The following is a 16,838-nucleotide window of genomic DNA, read 5'->3' as shown; positions in this document are numbered from 1 at the left end:
TATATGACTGACATACAGATTGATCAATAAAAAAAAGGTATCAAAGTAGTATAAATCTCAAGCGTTTGAAACCAAAGCCCTAGAGTTAAGCCTCCTGCTTATCAAAGCAAAAGTAACTCCAAGTATTTTTTAGACATTAAATATAAAATGTGAAAGTTAAACGATAAATATTTATATAATAGAATGTGAATAATAATAAATAAATAAAACAAAAGATACCATATTTTTGCTATCCTTCTTTTGTAATATTTGTTAGTAGTTTGGAGTGAGCACTATGGCATTGCCTTAACGTCGAAGTATCCAACACCCACTAATCCACTATGCATACAAAACTAACACTCAACGCTAAAGAGTCCCACTTCCCCATTGTCCTATCCATGAAGACGACTGGTCGCATGTTTCCCTGTCGCCAAATCATACTCCTTTCCTTCATAAACTTCTTTTAAAATATATATATATATATATATATATATATAACTTCTCTTTTATCTTTCTTAGGATTCTTAGCCTTTTCAATTGGGTCAGATAATTTGGAGCCAACTCACATCAATTCTTTAATTTCTCCATATAATTTATATTATATATTCCTCAAAATTCTCTTTTTTGCAGTTATGCGGTATGCCCTCTATAAATTTATATTTATACGTGTTACATAAGTAACTTTTTTTTTTGTTAATTATGAGACAAAATTAAGAAAATTTTGGAATCATTTGTGCAAGAGCTGTACTTGGATGGATACACATACAAATCTCAATTTTAGGAGGGTATATAAATGAATTAAGAACTAAGAATTCATGACTAGAATTAGAGAAATCCTAAAAAATTGCAGTATAAAATCATCGGTATATATTATTTTAGTAACAACTAAAGAAGGGTTTCATATATTAAAAAGTTTATTTTTGAGGCAAAAAAGATTGATGGGCTACTTTATAATAAAATATCTGGTCACCGCCGGTCGTCAAAAAGATTCCTCCCATGAGGCGTGGGACCCCACTGCATGTCCTCATCCCTAATTCACTCATTAAAACTTCTCGTCCCGGCCTTGTCAAGCCCCAGCTTCTTCCCACGAATCCCACCCACGTGAAGCCCCACAACTAACTCGGGGACACTAAAGGTACCGCGGAGCACCGCACCTCGACTGCCCCCACTCACTTTCGTCTCCCTCCTTTCGCTTTCTTCCTCTTTTCTTTTTCTACCCAGGAAAATTGTACTTCACACCTCGTTTTTTCACATATTTATGATTTAACACATGGGCCGCAGCTTGTTCACCCAGTATCAATAATATAATGTTGCGTTATAAGTTAATTACACCTAAACATATGAACTATTGCAAAATTTCACATAGATATTATTATTCTAGGTATAATTATTTTCTTTTTTACTTCATAGATGAGAGGGGTATTTTTTAAATAAAAATAAATTAATATTAATTCCTTTGATTATTTAAAATTAAATCCGGTTGGTGTCTGAGAATAAATTATTGCAGGTATAGATAGGGTGTTAGCTGCAAATTCGTGGGACTGAGGGTGCGGAGTGTCATTTTCCCTTTCGCTTTTTCACACCGCAGTGTAGAGTTGAGTTGTCCATGCTCGAGAGTTGTACGCTTTTATTTCCAAAGAGTGATCATCACTAGACCTGGAGCATGCGGTTAAGGAATACGGAGTAATCATAGATAAAGACTTTCCCTATCTACTGCTCTCGAGTCTCGAGAAGAAGAAGGGAGGAAAGAAATCTCGAATCCCGGAAATGGCCGCTTGCGGTGTTCTTTGCTTGGTCGCGGTCCAAATCTTTCTTTTCTCAGCGGCAAAAGCTCAAATGCCTGGTGAGCTCTTAGGAAAACTTTATTAGCTGGTTAATCAAGAAGAGATTACTGTCTCGGCTGCTACTTTGTCTTTTTTTTTCCTTTTCTGTACTTCACTTGCGAATTCGTTGAGACTAATAAGGACAGAGATCATTAATTAGGGGAGTTGCGTCTCTTTGTGCTCGTTTTGCAACTAGTTATTGTATTTATTGAAGTATTTAGGGCGAGGGGGATTTATTTTGTGCTTCTACGTAATTTGCCATTTTAATGCCTATCAGGTTATGTATCGGAGCTTGGATTTCTGTTATTTTAGAGTTCGTTTTTTTTATGTATTGGATTAGAGATTACTCAAACAAGGTTGCTGCAATTGAAGGTTTTAGGTCGATAACTAGAAACGGGTGTGAGAAGAAAGAAGGGGATAGAAGCTTCCGTTCATTACGTTGAGGAATCTTGTCGTGAAATAGATGATTCAGTGCCATCCAGAGAGAATCCATAAATAGTCTTAGTTTGACTATTCACTAAAATTATCCTTTGGAGGAGAATGATGAATTTTTGTGCGGATGATTTAAGAATATATATTTGTCGACGTGTAGTAGGTGCCAATTCGTCCTCCTGTAGAATTTGGCATATCTTAACCGCACCATTTGCATGGGCTTGTCATGCAATTTTATGGTTTAGTTGTTGATGTCTATTACAGATGACATCATGAACCCTTTTCCCATGCTAGTGTGCAAGTTGAGCTGTTGAAAAATGCAATAAAATTAGACTCCCGTTTGGTTGCAACTTGAGTGGTAAAACTTCCCAACCAAGGCAGAGTCAGTCTGTCGGGCGTAGAAATGTAGTCAAAACCAGGTATAATGGTTGAAAATATGGGGCTCAATTATGGCATTGGCCGCTAACCAATATTTGGTGATATGGTAAAACAGACTGAGTGCATTGCCCTCCAAGTCCATCTTACATAGCAATGGTCAAGCACTTGGAAAGAAGATCTTTGAAACTCATGCCTAGTCAGGTCAATTAAAACTGCATAGATGTATGATATATGACTACGCTACTCAGCATTAATCACTCAGGAATAGGATATATGACAGTGTTTCTTTTTCGGTTTCAGCCCCTTTCACGTTAGGCACAGGTCACAAACACGAGAGCCTTTTCTAACAAAAAATAAGCTATGAATTTTGAGAGCGTTAATGAAATAAAAAACTTCCTACTGTAGTATCCATATAGCATATGGAATTAGGATACCCTTTGATTCCTTGAAGTAGGTGATTGGGGTATTAAATAATTGATCTGTTTATCTACCCGATGTAAATAAGTACTTTGAATCTACATCTGTTCAAGTAAAAGTTTAACTTATTTCACGCATCTAACCAAACCTTTCTTCTACTTTTTCTATATTCCCTTCCATTAGTCCCCTGTTCAGGCTTTGCTGATAATGTCAGAGACCCTCTCAACAATCTACATTGTGTTAATGGAGGATATATATGACTTGAATGATGGTGTAAGGTCTATGGTAGCACGGGGCCTAATAAACCTATAAATAAAAGAGAGTTATTCTCTAATATGAATATTAATGTTGATGTTTATCCGTATACTTGAATAGCATAGTGAAGCAGTTTGTTTATCTTCTTCTGTATTGCTCCTCAAAATTGATTTTCTTTCATGGAAATAGGAGATATTTGTGATTCAACTGAAATTCTTGCTACTCTTCGTGTTCTTATGCTAAATTCATGTGGCATCTTTTCATCCCTCTACTTCTATGAATAATGGTTGCATTAATGTGGGATAATCTTTTGCTGTGGCTTCTCGTTCTGTTTGTTGTTTTGTTTAATGATTCTTGATGCTTTTGTGCATGAATCTTTCTATATCAGTTCTAAGTTCCTAACAGTCTGCTGCTAATAAGTGTACCCTCAAGTTCATTGAGCAACCTTGCTAATATACCTGTGGAAATTTAAGGAAATCTTGGTTGCATTTTTTTCAGTCCCTTACGTAGTGTTCTTCAAGCAGGTTTCATAAGCTTGGACTGTGGAGGAACTGACGAGTACACAGATGATCTTGGACTGGAGTGGACTCCTGATAATAAATTTTTTTATGGTCAAACAGCTAATATGTCAATTCCAAATGAGGAGAGAAAGCAATACATGACAGTACGATACTTTCCTGCAGATAGCAGAAAGTATTGTTATACACTTAATGTGCGCACTAGAACTCGCTATCTTGTAAGAGCAAGCTTCTTATATGGGAACTTTGATAGTAGTAATGTTTATCCAAAATTTGATCTCTCTCTTGGAGCAACTCCTTGGTCAACAATTGTGATTTCTGATGCTAATACTGTAGAAGTTGAGGAGTTGGTTTTGCTGGCTTCTTCTCCATCAATCAGTGTGTGTCTTTCTAATGCTAGTACTGGGCAACCATTTATTTCTACCCTTGAGCTTCGTCAATTTAATGGTTCGCTCTATTATACAACATATGAAACACAATTCTTTCTTAGCCTTTCTGCAAGAATAAACTTTGGTGCTGAGAGCAATGATTCAGTGAGGTATGTTTCTATTTTCTAACTTATTACCCATGAGATTAGCTATACTATATTTTTACATGTTGTCTACATACTATATATATATTGCATGTTTTTTGATTGATTCACAAATTCTGGAACAAAGAAATATCCACTACCACTATATGAGCATGGGCAAGTATTAAGATGGGTGACAACAAACTTGAGATCCAACAACTCTTCTGTGACCCAACACTGAAAGGATTGGATGAAGCTGCCATTAACGTGAGGTCCTTGTAGACAACTAAGAGACCGACCTATCGATTGATTAGACTCACTATATGGCACCTGTAGTGGTAAGAATAGGATTTGACTGACATACACAGCAGAATTTGATGCACATATAGTGTATTCTATTGATTTTTCTTCACTCGTGCTTGTGTGTTGGTTAAGTTAAAGTCGATTTTTTTTCTGCTGTATGCTTTATCTTCCCCTAAGACATAACCATGAACTTGTGACTTTATTGTCTTAAGGGGATGTTGTCTTCTTGTTGCAGATATCCAGATGACCCGTTTGATAGAATATGGGAATCTGATTCTGTGAGGAGAGCAAATTACCTTGTTGATGTTGCTCCTGGAACTGAAAAAATATCAACTAAATTGCCAGTATATGTTGGCCTTGGTGAAACGCCACCTGAGAAGGTGATGAAGACAGCTGTAGTTGGTCAAAATGGATCCTTAACTTACCGACTAGATTTGGATGGTTTTCCAGCAAATGGTTGGGCATTCTCTTACTTTGCAGAAATTGAGGATCTGCCTTCAAATGAAACTAGAAAGTTTAAGCTGGTAATTCCAGGCATGCCAGCATTCAGTAAACCCACAGTAAATGTTCAAGAAAATGCTCAAGGGAAGTACCGGCTATATGAACCAGGGTACTACAATGTATCTCTCCCATTTGTTTTCTCTTTTGGGTTCAAGAAGACAAATGATTCATCTAGGGGACCTATCTTGAATGCCTTGGAAATTTATAAGTATCTGCCGATAAATTATGGATCTCAAGATGGTAAGCTTGGATAGAGCTTAGAGGTTGAATTTTAGTTAAATTCTAATCCTGAAAGATGAATGCCCAACTTAAAATTTGCATGCTTCTCTAATGAGGTTGCAGCGACCGTCATGACCAGTTTTGCATCACACTACCCTCAAGCAGATTGGGCACAAGAAGGTGGCGATCCGTGTTCACCAGCTTCATGGACTTGGGTGCAATGTAATTTAGATCCACAACCAAGGGTAGTTGCAATGTAGGAACAATATTTTCTTGTTATCTCTTCCATTGTGGTTTTCTTCTATACTGCATGTTCCTCAAGATGGCTCAGAGATTTCTTGAGAATTCATGTTGTATGCTATGTTGCAGACATTTATCTGGAGCAAATCTAACAGGAAGTATTCCTTCAGAACTGACAAAATTATCAGGCTTAACTGATCTGTAAGATTCAAGCTTTGTCTACTTGATTTGGTGGATTTATTATATGTAATTTCAAACTTGAGCTTCCATGCGTCATACGGAGCATTCTTTTATTGATTGCAGACGACTTGATGGGAACTCACTCAGTGGTCCAATACCTGATTTCAGTGGATGCCCAAATCTGGAAACTATGTAAGATTTCAGGTACTTAAGATGTCACTACCTGCAGCTTTCCTTATATTAAATGTTGCCTGCTATACCTGCAGTCATCTTGAGAACAATGAGTTAACCGGCACATTGCCTTCATCTTTGGTGGAACTACCTAACCTAAAGGAACTGTAAGTTTTACATTCAGGTTTACACTTTACAGCTCTGTCTTATTGTTTACTTCCACATAAGTCGTCGTAATTGTGGTTTATCATTTTCCACTTCTATCCTAAGTAACCTTGCTTATTTTTCACTCTATGATTTTCTCTTTAATTATCATTATTTTAAATGTTAAAGAATGTCAATTCTTTAAAGTGTACAGTTACTTTAATAAATATTTGTAATTGCAGGTATGTGCAGAACAATAAATTATCCGGGTTGCTACCACAAGGACTTCTCAATAGAAAGATCATTTTCAAGTAGGTATTGCTTTCATTAGTTGGCTTCTGATTGATGTATCTTATTGCATTTCAAGATACAGAATACGAGAAGTGGATAGTACATTATAAATTGCTGATAGTGTAATCTTCCTGTTAAGATTTTATAGGGATACAGTATCGCCATGCTTAGGCACTGGGCTGAATATTTGCCTAGAAGGAAGGTTTTGATCATTTTCCTGTTAAGCAAAATTTTGACCTGTTAGAAAAGGGCAGAGAGCCAGCAACACAGCCTTAACACCTCCCTTGTGCATGATAACAAAACCAAGTATGATGGAGATTCAGCACATTAACTGACATATACACAGCCAACATAGTTACAGTATGATAATTCCTAAAGGTGCGTGGAATGTAAATATTGTGAAATTGTGTATATTGGTTAACCACTACTTAACCTACGAGGCTATGACCTTATACACTGAGGCCTTGGGAACAAGCTTCATTACTGGGAACCTTGGGATCACACTCGATTGGTTACATGATTGGTCAATCTCCATTTAGACATATGCAACCACAAGTCTGGCCGGGTTTGGGTCAGGCCTAATTTCAAGCCCAATTATTTTGGAAAGGCCCAAGCTTGACCCAATTGATACTATAACTTTAATTACTTCGAGCTCAAGCCCGACTCATTAGCATATTGGAGAGACTGATCCCGATCCAGTGACCCAATAAAAAGCTAATGAGATCAAATGAGTTTTACAAAACTTTACTATAAATGTTGAGACAATATATATACAGTTAGATTTTACTGTATAAAAATACAATATTACAAAAAATATATAATAGTGGGTCGGGTTAAATCAGACCTATGAAAATGTCATCAAGCCCAAGCCCGACCAGAATTTCAGTCGGGCTTAAGCTTTTTGCTCAGCCCGGCCCATTGCATCAAAAACCTTTGACCAGCCCCAGGAAAAAGCCAGTAGGGCCGTTTGAGTCAAGTAGGCTTAGCCCCATGCTCATGTCTACCTCCATTAAGGCAAATTCTGCCCGATATGAACTCAACCTCAATGAAATTCAAACTTTCTGATGCAAATCCTCTCACAATTTAGTAAGGTTTGAATCAACTTTGATTCGATAGATGAGTGAAGCTTGAAAGTTAACTAGTCTTATGTGGGGTGAGGCTAACATGAGCAATCAATACACATTGACCTTGATCCAGACACAGACAATTATCTAGCAGGTCAACGACCTAGCCATTTATGCGACATGTCAGCTTAGATGGGTGGGTTCAATTAGTTGGGTAACCAAGCTTGTGTTGAGTTACTCCTCTAGTTAACTAAAATGTCAACCTGTTAGGGAAGGGCAGAAGTGTATGGATCGTATTCACTCAAATGAGTGTAGAATTTGACAAATGATACCTGATTTAGGAAGAAATTCTTCCAGGGAATCATCTGAACATGATGACATGATACAGTCATATACACAGACTAATTACTGTATATGCAGATTTTTCAGTGGTTTAGCTGTTTGTTATTTAAGATGAATTCATGAACCTGGAATAAGAACCAATAAAATTTGAGCCCAACAAATTCAATTAATATACTATTGTAAACCAACGAGTGGACTGATTTAAGTGTGCTGAAAAGTAAAAAAAATTATTTTCTTGTTTATTACATATTGTGCCTCATGCAATTGGATTAATAACAGTGTTTCAATCGGAAGGCATCCTTCATTTTCTTAATTATTTATATATTTGTGTAGCTATTCAGGAAATGTGGGCCTTCACAAGGAAAGTAAAGATATGACTCGCGCCATCATAATTATCTGCTCTGCTGTTGGTGTTACTTTTCTTCTTGTGGTTGCTATCGCATGCTACATATTTGCACACAAGAAAAGGAAAAATCATTTGAAAGGTAACATTGGAAAGAGTTACATTTATAATGTATAACATTGTCTAAGCAAAGGAAATATTAGCAGTTTTGCTTTCTCAGGTGATACAATCAGTCCTCCACCAGCAAAAAAGTTGAGTTCGTATTTTAGTGAAGTTGCCACAGAATCAGCACACAGATATGCATTGTTGGAAATTGAAGATGCCACGGGAAAGTTTGAAAAGAGAATAGGGTCTGGAGGTTTTGGGATAGTATATTATGGAAAATTGGCAGATGGAAAAGAAATAGCAGTCAAAGTTCTGACCAATGATTCCTACCAGGGAATTCGTGAATTCTTAAATGAGGTAGCCTTTTACACAATAATTCTTACAAGAGATCAAGTAGATAATCATGGTGCATGTCCCTTTATATTTTCACAAAGACACATGGAAACAACTACTTAAAAGTTTTCCTATTTATTGTTACTTCCATGCTTTCACATGTGCTAGTTCCTCCAGCACTTTAGAATGAACCAAAGAAGAAGGGAACGAAGAAGAAGAATGAACAAAAACTTTACAATGTAATCCACATTAACAGATGTGGATATCCAAATGACTTTTCTTCCTCAATCAAAGGGACATTCAAATTGCACTACTCACTTTTAATGACCCTAAAGTTTCTGTATGATGAATCTTTCCATGCTTATCCTAGATGAGTATTTTCATGCTGATATTATAGACAATAGTTAGATAGCTAGCTGCTAAGCTGCTTCGTTTTTGTAAGGTTATAAATCTTAAAAAATCATGTTAGCTGCCTGGTAGATGACAACCACCCTTTGGAAAAATAACATGCACCATGGTGTTGAAATTAACTCGATAAAAAGTTTATAGGAAGGACACATCATTGATGGATATATGGTCTGCTGCCCCTCATTTTGGTCAAGGTTAAATCTTTTCTCCAATAATGTTTTAGACTGTCAATCTTTAGTCTTGTGATATCAGAGGCTATTTTCACAGTATTCTGGCTTCTTTGTTTGATGAAGAAAAATCTCAAAAAGGTAAGAAATTAGGAACTTTGCTTTCCTAATTGATGACATAATTCTTCCTGTATGCTTCATTATTTGCTGAAAGCAGTTAAGTGTGTTAATCTACTAAAATCAGGTACATCTCAACTGTCAATGGTAGCAAGTGAAGTCTGCCTAATTGGTAATAAATAAGGACAAGATTTTTTGCATTTGTATGCATGCAGATGATTAGTTTATGAAAGAAGATTATTTAGCTGTAATTCTTACTGCACACAAGTTTCAACTCATAAACCATTTTTGTTGTTCGGTCATTCTCCATAATGTTGCATTTCAGTAATCAAACATCTCTTTTTCCTTTTCCAAGATACAACACAAAGTGGTCTCACTCGACTACTTAAATAGAGGTTTTTTCAGAACTGTCTTCACATCTATCACCTTATATAGCTACATTTTGTCATATAACTTTTTGTACTGTTTTCTGGATTGCTTCACTAATTATGTGATTACTCTTGTTTGTAGGTGACATTGCTTTCTCGAATACATCACAGGAACCTGGTCACTTTCCTTGGTTACAGTCAACAAGATGGAAAAAACATCCTTGTCTATGAGTTTATGCATAATGGGACTTTAAAAGAGCACCTGCGTGGTGAGTTTTACGCAGATCATAGTTGACGTATAATATTACATCATTATTTATAACGATGCATTGGAATTGCTCTTTCCTCTTCACCTAGATTCTTTCCAGGTTAAGGAGCATTCAGGAATGCTCCTTGGTTTTATGATCTAAATCTGTGACTACAATCAGAGGACTTTTTAGTTACCATTGACTTGCCTTAATAGGTTCTTGCATGAAATTGTGCTTGCCAGAAATTACCAACTTGTATATAGGGAGGTTACCTTTTCAATCTATCCAAGTTGAGCCTTCTCACTGTTAAATTGTTCTCTGTAGCTGAGACCCAATATGACGATAATTTGATCAGATGATTAATGATATCAATGATGACATCTAAAATATTTATCTGGACTTTCACAGGACCTTCTGCTCATGGCAGAATTGTCAGTTGGATCAAGCGCCTTGAGATTGCAGAAGATGCAGCTAAAGGTTAGGTCTCTAGTTAGCAACAACATTTTTACTTGTACAGATACTGATATATCTATCTTGTCTGAATATTTGTCAGGGATTGAGTACCTTCACACAGGATGCTCTCCAACCATCATTCATAGAGATCTTAAGAGTAGCAATATTCTGCTTGACAAGCACATGAGAGCTAAGGTTGCAGATTTTGGTCTCTCCAAACCGGCGGTAGATGGTTCTCATGTTTCAAGCATAGTTCGAGGGACTGTTGGATATCTAGACCCCGAGTAAGGGCTACTTTCCTATACAATAGAAGGCATAACTTCGGTCCATGTTCTGTGGGTCTCAGTCATCATTTTAGTTGTGAAATACATGATTCCTATTGCTTGCTACGGTTCTAAATTGGAAAGTAATCTCTTTGGATCTTATTTATTTGTTTGTAACGTTCTTTGCAAATACATAGAGGACCAATTTTGTATGTATTTCTATGCCTACAAGTACAGCAACCAAAGAACACTTCGATAGTCAACTTTTTAGTTTCTCCATTTCCTTTTGGTTGACTGGATGCTAATATGTTTTGAGACATGCACAGGTACTACATCTCTCAGCAGTTAACAGAGAAGAGTGATATTTATAGCTTTGGCATCATTCTTCTCGAGCTGATCTCAGGTCATGAACCAATATCAAACGAGAACTTTGGCATCAACTGTCGTAACATTGTAGCATGGGTCAGTTGATATGAGTACATTATTTGCTTTGTTATTTCTGATATTAATGTTCAAGCAGCAGGCTTCACGCATATTTCCTGATTTAGATAACCTGCTTTTAGAATTTAGATGACCTGCTTCTATTTTCCTGATGTTTCTGACTCATCAAGCAACATATCTCAGGCAAGATCACACATAGAGAGCGGAAATATTCATGCTGTGATCGATCCTTCCCTGGAGGATGATTATGATTTGCAGTCAATGTGGAAGATTGCTGAGACAGCAATTATGTGCGTCAAACCACATGGCATACAGAGACCAACTATTTCAGAGGTGCTCAAGGACATTCAGGATGCTATAGCAATTGAGCGGAGGTCACAGCCAGATGGTGAACCCCTAATGGAGACGATGTCGAAGAAGTCCGCTTGCTCTTCCATGAATTTGGACCCTGTGGAGTTGGCTGCTTCAGAGCAAAATGCATCTTTCAATGAGTTCTTTCTACATCCAGGGCTTAGATAGCAACTTATCCATTAAAACCTGGAATACAAGTGAGTCGTGAGTCGATCTGCTGAAACTGTTAGAGCTAAGCTGTTTATACGACCTTCGATGTACTCAGTTCATTTTAAAAGGGTTTTGATTTTTGACATCTACCAAACTAGATTCTGATGGACTAAGAAATCTCTATGTAAGTTCTACTTGCTATTTCCCTGAAAAGACTGTGGGGGCTACTCTTTGCCAAAAGAGGGGAAAATGTAATATGATAATCTGACTATTGGTTAAACCGTATCCTTAGCTTTCGTTTTTTGGGAAATTTCCCGACAGGCGTTGAATAAACAGCGGTCATGTGCTTGTGTACGTATAGCATGCTTAAAAACAAAAAAGTGGAAATGTTTTTGAATAACATTGTTAACTCGCTGCACGAAATGAGCGATAATTTTTGTATTTTATATTTTAATCATTTTTATTTTTAGATTGGAAATATTTTGATTGGTTAATAAAGTGGACTTGACTCAATTACTTTAAAAGATTCTATCTTTCTAAAATAATTAATGGGCCTGATAAAATTTAAACTCAATATCTCTACTCTGATATTATATTAACTTTGCTGGCTGCTCTTCATTTGTGGTAAGGCATATTGAAGTCTTCGTGGCATAACACTAAATGACTTCTCTATAGCTAGGACTTGCATATACAACAGGCAAAATATATGAAACTAAGAAACGCTGATGTAGAAGAACAAGTGCTTGTCTCCATAAAATTTAAAATGAACTGCGAATAAGAGAATGATTCTGTAACGAAAGATCGCTAAGGAAAATAGCAAAATAAAGTTTCAGCCAACAATTCGAAATCTTATTACAAGAACGATCCCTATCATATTCTTCTAGCATTTGCAAACAAAATGTCCTGACAGAACCGCCAAACCTAAGGGAACGTATCCTTCATCAGTTAGTCCATCACTCAGGCATCAGCAAACCTGCAACATGCAAAGAGAATTTCAAGTAAAACACTGCAACGAGATGTCCAGCGATGGAATAAACATTCTGGAGAGTTACAATCTCACCCCAGCTCAGATAGCGTCAGGTGAGCTTCAGAGTAGTCAGCAAAGAAAGCATCCTCGTCCTAAAAAGCAAAGTCAATGAAGATGATTACAAGCAAGGGCCAAGAATATGATGAATAATTAACAAGAGTCCCGTCAAGATTACATACAGCAGCATATTTTTCGACAAGAGCACGGAAAACGGGATCAGCAAGAAGAGCCTTGTCAGATGGAAGCTGGATAAGGTCTTTGTTTTGTCCACTAAGAAGCTCCCTGTAATATTGCAAATGTATATATTACGCTCTTAAACTAAAACCAAATAAAAGATGGGAGTTCATAAACTTCATCATCCGGAATTAAAATATGTACATGTATAAATGTGTATATAAAGAATTTTTAGTAGCCTAAACTATAAAGGAAACCGAGAAACTTACTTGAAGTACGAATTGTCAAAAATAAGAGGATTTGATGTCCAAGCTCCCTCAAAACCAGAGCGTTCCTTGTGACATCTCCCCTGTTTTTTTATCAGGAACCAACCCTAAGCATAAATATCACGAGTTCTATATACCCACAAACAAAATCAAGTGAACTACTATGGCAATGCTTAAAAAAAAACTTTTACATGAAATTAGAACATGAAACTTTAGTACTCATAAAGCCAGAAAAGCATATGGTGTAAATTGCATACAAAATAATAAGGATAAAATGCTGATAAAAAAAAAAAATCTTTGTCTCTTTCTTGGCTCTCTCTTACGTATAACTCAAGCTTTTTAGTAGCACATGCAAACAATAAGAGTGCTAAACAAAATATAAGATGAAGAAGAAATGAATAAGAGCGAGGCGAATCCAACCAGTGTATGAGCACCAGATAGTGCAACAATGTCTTTATCACTCAGATCCATTTGAATTGCAAAAACATCCCTGAGGTGATCACAACCTGCCAAAAAAGTATTAAAAGAAATGTCCATAAAACTAATTAAATAATTACATTTCCTATTAATTCACTAGTGTCTTTTTAGATGCTCGTCAAAGTTATCAAAGACATTATGCTGTCTATACGAAAGAACAACAATTGAAAGAAAAAAAAAAAGCGACCTTTAGTGGCATCCGGAAGGCGACCTTCTTTAGGAGGCTCCGACTTGTCCTGGCATAAATAAGACGATAAAAGTTATTAAAAAAATCCAGGTACTACTTAAAATTGATAAGAAATGAAAACAACAATCCTGGTTCAATTTTAAAATAAGAAATAAATACATCAAGACCTCATAAAACTTTTACTTATTTTGACGTAGACTTTCTTTTTTATTTTTCATGACGTGCATTGGTTCTTTGCAAAAACTTTTAAAATACTCATTTTATTAATTCTCTGTTATATTTTTATGTTAAAATTTAAACTTAACATGTTAGTGTCGCATGATTACTTTAATGTCCTCTAGATTTACCCTTTGTTTTAGAGAAAAAAGTAGAGGAACATTAAGGGAAAATGGCCATTTGAAGTTTTCTGTTAATACTTTCCAGGGTGAGAGGTTTTTTTTTTGTAGTTTAGAAAAATTAATACTTGAGAAAAAAAAAGTCAGAGGGTGCAAATAGTCAATAGTTCGTAGATCGTACTGTATATATATATACGAAAAGATAGGGTGTAAAACGTAATATTATCTACCTGTCGTCCCGGATGGAATGGAATCTCGGGCCCACCCGTAACTTCCACAGCAACAACTCCAGCCAACTAAATACAACCATCCATCTCCGTTTACCATATCAATATTCCAAATCAATCCATCAAAGACCGAGATCGAGAAAGTTACAAAATAAGATACCATAAAACACCTGATAAAAATCCGCATACGATAAGATCTGGAACTGCTCCTTGATCGGCTCCAACATCCGCACAGCCTTCTCCAATCCATTGTTCGCCTCGTGCGCCTGCTCCGCCTCGAACCTCATCGTCCCGAACGGCCCCCCCGTCTTCGTCTTCACATCGAACGTCCCCGCCGAGTGCCACCTGTCACGATCGCGGCCGTCCGTTAGCGCGGGAAACAGAGAGAAAGAGGGAAACGGACGCTCGGCGATGCGCACGCGAGGCGGAGCATCAGCGGCCCGCATTTGTTCTCCGCGATGAAGCCACGGAGCTTGCGGCGGCACTTCTCCACCGCCTTCTTGTACTCCTCGCTCACCGTCGGGTACGACTTCCCCATCTCAATCGTGTCAGATTGGTGTTGGTTTCGAGACCTAAACGTAATATATATCGCCGGGAGGTTGAAGACGAGAAGCTTCTAGTATCTCTAGGGATCAATCGGAGCGGATCTTATGGGTTGATTGGCTCCGAGATGTAATTATGCGGGGATTACGGGAAGGACCCGGTAAAGAGGTAATTACCGGTCGACGCGCTCGAGTTTAGCATAACGGGATTCTTTGGAATTGGATCTGGTACGCGTTGCCGGTCAGAGTCTTTTTTGCTACTCGTGAGATTAGCGGTGAGAATGTAATATATAGCAACGTAGTGAGCATTTACGGAAAAAATTACTTCGATTTTTATATTATTTTAAAGTTTTATAAATTAGCTGTCTCACGTACATCCGTACTCAAAGAGTACTTACTACATGTCTACCATCAGCTTCACTATATAGACTCAAAACACTAATATTATATATAATTTTATCTATACTTGTACTCCGGTCCTCCAATGCATCAGAACTCGTTCGAGATAACTAACGGCCGCGTCCGCGTTCTCGCCGGGATCTTCCGCACAACGTCCTTATGATGTGAACTATAAGCTGCCCTCTCCTCAATGGAGGCTTCGTTTCCTTCGTCTTGTTGTAATTGTTGTTGTTGTAGTAGTAGTCCTGGTGCTGCATCATTGCAAACTTGGAAAGCTTCTACAAAGGAGGGGAGAGAGGGAGATTTGGAGAAGAGAGAGAGAGGTCGATTGCTATGCCGAGCAGAGAAGCCGCGGCGAGGAGGTATTTATAGTGATTGTAAGTAAAACGTCAAGTTGCAATGTGGATGAGAAGACTGAAGAGATTGCAATATTTTCCAGATGCCATTGGCTACTAGTAAGCAGGGCATGCATGAATCACACGGTCAAAGCATATTCAAAGGAAAACAGCCAAACTTAAGTCCTGGGACTGGGGGACTGGGGGACAGGGGGCCTGGGAGACTCTCTCTCTCTCTCTCTCTCTCTCTCTCTCTCCCTCTGGGGCTTGAAACATACTGAACCGCCCATTAACCCTAATTGGTTGTGGATGGAATAATAGTATAATATCCCATCAGTCACACTTTATTTTCATTTCATTCTTAGTTAGGCAGCAGCTTACTTGATCATAACCAAAAGCTTTTGTTTAACATTTGGTATTTGTCTTCCAAAATTTGAACATTTGACTATGGGAATCACGCGTTACTCTACTCCAATCCCTACTACAGCATTTTTTTTACATAATTGTCATTACGCTCTTCAATATATCATAATTACCGCTGAAATTATTAAAATATTATTATTTATGACTAAAACTGTCTTTAAGTGAATAGTTAAAGCTTTCTACTAATGTAATCTAATACCGTAGATATATTAGTGATAAATAGTTTACACACTAGATTAAAAATATAGAAGGGAATTCTACAATATGACTCCCAAATGAGAAATAATTCAGCGCCAATTATGTAAACGAACCTAGTTTAATATCATCTGATATTTACCTCAGCTCGATTTTTGATATTTGACAGCCTGCTGACAAATTAAGGTAGCAGAATGAGTGATGTGATGTAACACGTTAGCTACCCGTCTTTAAATGTAAATTAAAATGGTGGGATAATGGGGCCAAGAATTAGGCAGTACCCATCACAAATAATTAAGCAAACAAGCATAGACTTGACCATTTGTCTCCCAGAGTGTTTAATTGGACAAACAGGATCGCTTGTCTTTGTTGGTTTTCTGGAGCCCATATGTTGCATTGCTCTGCCATTGGGATCTATCAAAACCCAACATAAATGCCTTTTGAGTTTTGAGCATGCCGTCCATCCTCTCGTGCCACAGGTCCACGCAAACTTTGTCTGTCTATAGTTATATAATTATGATTATTATACACGACATCCTACTACTAAATAGATATTTATTATAAGTTTCATCTTTACTTAAGGTGTGTTCGAGGCGTTATAAATAAATGCAGATGTGAGCGATAAAATATCGGTATATTTTAGGGGGTGTGAATAATGATAAAAGCATAAAGTAGATTACTGATAGACTTGTATTTTTTTTTAATTAAAAAAAAAAGGTATAACTTATGAGTTGGG

The 16,838-nt window shown here is 37.1% G+C and overlaps 2 protein-coding genes across 2 annotated transcripts; one reads left to right on the top strand and one right to left on the bottom strand.

The window, feature by feature from the left end:
* Nucleotides 1–1,585: 1,585 nt before the first annotated feature.
* LOC140798809 (probable LRR receptor-like serine/threonine-protein kinase At1g67720) lies at nt 1,586–11,795 on the top strand. The gene is made up of 15 exons (XM_073152871.1): nt 1,586–1,822; nt 3,809–4,340; nt 4,852–5,357; nt 5,460–5,592; nt 5,706–5,777; nt 5,880–5,948; nt 6,023–6,094; nt 6,314–6,382; nt 8,102–8,253; nt 8,332–8,573; nt 9,752–9,878; nt 10,266–10,334; nt 10,411–10,594; nt 10,900–11,035; nt 11,198–11,795. Exons 1-15 carry the CDS (start codon nt 1,747–1,749, stop codon nt 11,531–11,533), a joined length of 2,775 nt encoding a protein of 924 aa, XP_073008972.1. The 5' UTR covers nt 1,586–1,746; the 3' UTR covers nt 11,534–11,795.
* Nucleotides 11,796–12,243: 448 nt separating this feature from the next.
* On the bottom strand, nt 12,244–14,853 carry LOC140798929 (L-ascorbate peroxidase 1, cytosolic-like). The gene is made up of 9 exons (XM_073153021.1): nt 14,628–14,853; nt 14,379–14,553; nt 14,212–14,277; nt 13,647–13,695; nt 13,403–13,488; nt 12,986–13,065; nt 12,722–12,824; nt 12,576–12,634; nt 12,244–12,488 (listed from the first exon to the last, which is right to left on the bottom strand). The coding sequence occupies exons 1-9, from the start codon at nt 14,744–14,746 to the stop codon at nt 12,473–12,475; spliced, it is 753 nt and encodes a 250-aa protein (XP_073009122.1). The 5' UTR covers nt 14,747–14,853; the 3' UTR covers nt 12,244–12,472.
* Nucleotides 14,854–16,838: the final 1,985 nt, after the last annotated feature.

Source organism: Typha latifolia, chromosome 12 (genome assembly GCF_019914945.1).
Source record: "Typha latifolia isolate L0001 chromosome 12, TyphaL0001v2, whole genome shotgun sequence".
Taxonomy (NCBI): Eukaryota; Viridiplantae; Streptophyta; class Magnoliopsida; order Poales; family Typhaceae; genus Typha; species Typha latifolia.
The sequence above is the reverse complement of the archived record's forward strand: the minus strand, read 5'-3'. Positions and strand labels throughout refer to the sequence as shown.

Bases quoted from the DNA above. Each gene is read 5' to 3' on its own strand.
- LOC140798809 (XM_073152871.1), top strand. From the start codon at position 1,747: ATGGCCGCTTGCGGTGTTCTTTGCTTGGTCGCGGTCCAAATCTTTCTT. The intron at 8,574-9,751 runs GTAGCCTTTTAC...TCTTGTTTGTAG, and splicing joins TTCGTGAATTCTTAAATGAG to GTGACATTGCTTTCTCGAAT. The intron at 10,595-10,899 runs GTAAGGGCTACT...AGACATGCACAG, and splicing joins GTTGGATATCTAGACCCCGA to GTACTACATCTCTCAGCAGT.
- LOC140798929 (XM_073153021.1), bottom strand. From the start codon at position 14,746: ATGGGGAAGTCGTACCCGACGGTGAGCGAGGAGTACAAGAAGGCGGTG. The intron at 13,066-13,402 runs GTTGGATTCGCC...ATAAAAAAACAG, and splicing joins TATCTGGTGCTCATACACTG to GGGAGATGTCACAAGGAACG. The intron at 12,635-12,721 runs GTATGTAATCTT...TTTGCTTTTTAG, and splicing joins TTGTCGAAAAATATGCTGCT to GACGAGGATGCTTTCTTTGC.